The sequence below is a fragment of the Leptonychotes weddellii genome, chromosome 1 (genome assembly GCF_054177405.1).
Source record: "Leptonychotes weddellii isolate Sample4059 chromosome 1, ASM5417740v2, whole genome shotgun sequence".
Lineage (NCBI taxonomy): Eukaryota > Metazoa > Chordata > Mammalia > Carnivora > Phocidae > Leptonychotes > Leptonychotes weddellii.
The window spans coordinates 61,116,611-61,120,401 of record NC_138369.1 but is presented as its reverse complement, the minus strand read 5'-3'; the positions used below and the strand labels follow the sequence as shown (position 1 = coordinate 61,120,401).

At 44.3% G+C, this 3,791-nt stretch overlaps 1 protein-coding gene across 1 annotated transcript in view; it reads left to right on the top strand.

Moving 5' to 3' along the window:
* The window catches only part of GPD1L (glycerol-3-phosphate dehydrogenase 1 like), a 77,784-nt gene extending 74,575 nt beyond the window's left edge, over nt 1-3,209 (top strand). Inside the window, exon 8 of the mRNA XM_081825394.1 lies at nt 2,387-3,209. Coding sequence (XP_081681520.1) covers nt 2,387-2,495 — 109 coding nt within the window. The 3' untranslated portion in view covers nt 2,496-3,209. The remainder of the gene's footprint in view (nt 1-2,386) is intronic.
* Nucleotides 3,210-3,791: the final 582 nt, after the last annotated feature.

Below are 3,791 nucleotides of genomic sequence, written 5' to 3'. Positions count from 1 at the left end.
TAACTCCATATTTCTGTCTCTTGCCCTATTTAACTTTATTGAAGTTCATTTTTTGCTGATTGGATTTTACTTGCAGTATATTAAAAATCCATTGCTGGATATTGCCAAAAAAATTTCCTGTGTCATTTGACTTTTGATTTGGTTTATGGTATTTTTATCATAGCCAACACATGTTTTTGTGTAGTCAAATCCATCAATTACTTCCTTTATAACTTCTGTTTTGGTATCATGCTTAGGAAGTCTTCCCCAACTCTTTTAATATTGCTCATAGACAACCCACAGAATGGGAGAAAATATTTACAAACCATGTATCTGATAAGGGCTAATATTCAGAATTTATAAAGACCACCTACAACTCAATAACAAAAAAACCAAACAACCTGATCAAAAAGTGGCCAAAGGGCTTAATAGACATTTCTCCAAAGAAAATATACAAATGGTCAATACGCCCATGAAAAGATGCTCAACATCACTGATCATTAGGGAAATGCAATCAAAACCATAATACCACCTTCTATCCATTAGGATGGCTAGAAAGAAAGAAAGAAAAAAAGAAAGAAAGAAAGAAGAAAAGAAAAGAAAGGAAGGAAGCAAGATAGGAAGAAAGAAAAGAAGAAAGGAAGAAAGAAACGACAACCCATGTTCGTGATGATATGCAGAAATTGGAGGGTTTGTGCATGGCTACTGAGAATGTAAAATGGTGCAACTGCTTTTGAAAACAATACAGTGATTCCTTGGTAAAAACAGAATTACCACAGGATCCAACAATTCCACTTCCTAAACAATTGAAAGCCGGGGATGCCTGGGTGGCTCAGTCGGTTAAGCGTCGAATTCTTGGTTTCAGCTCAGGTCATGATCTCAGGGTCGTGAGATCAAGCCCCATATGGAATTCTGCACTCAGTGTGGAGTCTGCTTGGGATTCTCTCTCCCTCTTCCTCTGCCTCTCCTCTCTCTTTCTCTCTCTCAGATAAAGTGAAAGCAGGAACTCAAACATATTTGCACGGCCATGTTCATAGCAGCATGATTCACAACAGCCAAAAGATGGAAGCAACCCACGTGTCCATCAATGGATGAATGGATAAACAAAAAGAGCTATATACATGCAACAGAATATTATTCAGCCTTAAAAAGTAAGGAAATTATGACACATCCATAACATGGATGAACCTTGAAGACATTGTGCTGTGTGAAATAAGCCACACATAAAAGGGCAAATGCTGTATGTTTTCACTTACATGAGGTACCTAGAGTAGTCAAAGTCAGAGACAAAAAGGAGAATGGTGGTTGCCAGGGGCTGAGGGGGAAAAATGGAGAGTTGTTTAATGGATGTGGGGTTTCAGGGTTATAGGATGAAAAAGTTCTGGAGATGGATGATGGTGGTGATTGTACAACAACAGGAAAGCACATAATAGCACTGAAATGTACACTTAAAAATGGTTAAAATGGTAGGTTTCATGTTATGTATATTTTACCACAATTTAAAGAATACATTGCAGGGCACCTGGGTGACTCAGTTGGTCTGACTCAGTTTCGGCTCAGGTCATGATCTCAGGGTTGTGAGATTGAGCCCTGTGTCCGGCTCTGTGCTTGGGATTCTCTCTCTCCCTCTCCCTTTGCCAACCCCCTTGCATGTGCTTTCTCTGTCTTATAAAAAAAAAACCACATTGCTTATATTTTCTCATATTACTTTTAATAGTGCTGTGGGTTTATAATCGTGCTGTGGGTTTTTAGGAATGATTCTGACTGAAAATCATCAGCAATTCCTATCCACAATTCAAGTTCACCTGTTGGTAGTGGGAGGTTGGTGGCTGGGGGCTTGGGGCCTGATGAAAACTAAATTAAGGTGAGTTAGGAATGGGGACAGACCCTGAGAGATAGAGAGGGGTGGGTTTGTCACGCTCTTTTGATAACAAGGAATACAGATTTTCTTAGGGTACCTGTTCCAGGTACTGGTGCCGTGTGACAAAGTACACCAAACTTTGTTGATTAAGCAACAACCATTTTATTATCTCATGGATTCTGTGAGTCAGCAATGGGGGCAGGTCTCAGGCCGAGCAGTTCTCGTGGTGTTGACTAAGGTCACTCAGTGGTACTCAGCCAGTGGATGGCTTTGTCTGGGTCCAATACGGTGCCTTGGTGGGGGATGACTGGATGGCTAGTTTCAGCTGGGACTGTCGACTGGACAGCCCACACGTGCCCTACTCACATTGGGTCTCAGGGTTGTCAGATTTCTTACATGGCGGCTCAGACCTCCCTGAGTCAAGATCCCAAGAGAACAGGTTGGAAGCTGTATGGCTTTTCTGACCTAGCCCTGAAAGTCACATAGTGTTACTTGCACTGAATTCTTTTATTTATTTTTTAAGATTTATTTATTTATTTTGGGCAGGGCAGCAGGAAAGGGAGAGAGAGAATCCTCGGGCAGACTCCCCACTGAGCCCGGAAACCAACATGGGGCTCCATCCCAGGACCCGGAGATCATACCTGAGTTGCAATGAAGAGTCAGCTGCTTAACCGACTGAGTCACCCAGGGGGCCCAGCTGCGCTGCATTCATTGGCTCCAGCATAAGGTCAAGGAGAGAGGAGTTACAAGCCATCTCCCAGTGGGGGGAGTGGTGAGGTCACACTGAGGAGAGACTGCGGGATGGAGATATTGTTGTAGCTGTCTACAGACAATACAATATAGCATTGCAATGGACTAGAATTAGGAAAACCCTGGGATGGAAGCAGGGCAGGACTAGCACAGCTGGTCCGCAAACCTTCTGCGTATCTGGCTGGGTCCCTGTCTGGCTCACTGTCTGTTCCTTGGTCTTCCTCAATTTCCTTTGGCCCCTGCTCTTCCCTCAACCTTCCCCAATCCTCCACCTGTGACCTACCATGGCCTCTCCAGCCTTTCTCAAGCTTCCCCCAAAATGTCTTCATTCAAATTCCTGAGAGTGACTCTGATTGGCTCAGCTCATATTCCTCAGCAGCTGGTGATCCAATCATGGGAGAGGCTGGTGCCAGTTGGAAGTAAAGGGAAAGGGGGCTGGGCAGCTGTCAGATCACATTGCCATTGGTTCTCACACGGAGCTGCACACTTGAATCACCTGGGCAGCTTTCAAAAAAAAAAAAAATACTCATGGGGAGCCTGGGTCCTGGGATCGAGCCCCACATCAGGCTCTTGCTCAGTGGGGAGTCTGCTTCTCCCTCTTCCTCTCCCTCTGTGATCTCTCTCACTCTCACTCTCTCTGAAATAAATAAATAAATAAAGTCTTTAAAAAAATACTCATGGCTTGCGTCCCATCCCTAGATGTTCTGATTTAATTAGTTTGGGGTCAGGGACTGAGTTTAGATACATGGTACCCATGCCTTCTCCCACAACCAGGGGACGCTGCTGCTGGCTGTTACTCTGGGAATGACTAAGGTATGACCGCAGCTTGCCCAGGGAGTATCGTCTACCATACAGGGAAAGAAAAACAGGCTTTTCTTGTTTTTTGTCTTTGGGTATGTGTTTGTTTGTTTGTTTGTTTTTCACAAATAAAATCTCAAAGAATCTGTGAGCTAGGAAGCAGCTCAGAGACAACCAAATATGACACATACATTTACAGATATGGAATAGGGTGACCAGTTTACCCTGGTCTGCCTGGGACTGTCCCAGCTTGAGTATGGAAAGTCCTACCACGTCCCCAGGGAAATCTCCCGGTCCCGGGCAAACCGAGAAGGTTGGTCACCCTATATGGAAACTCTATCCCCATTGGCAGTCACTGCCCATTGTCCCCTGCCCTCAACTGCTGGAGGCCACTTATATCTAC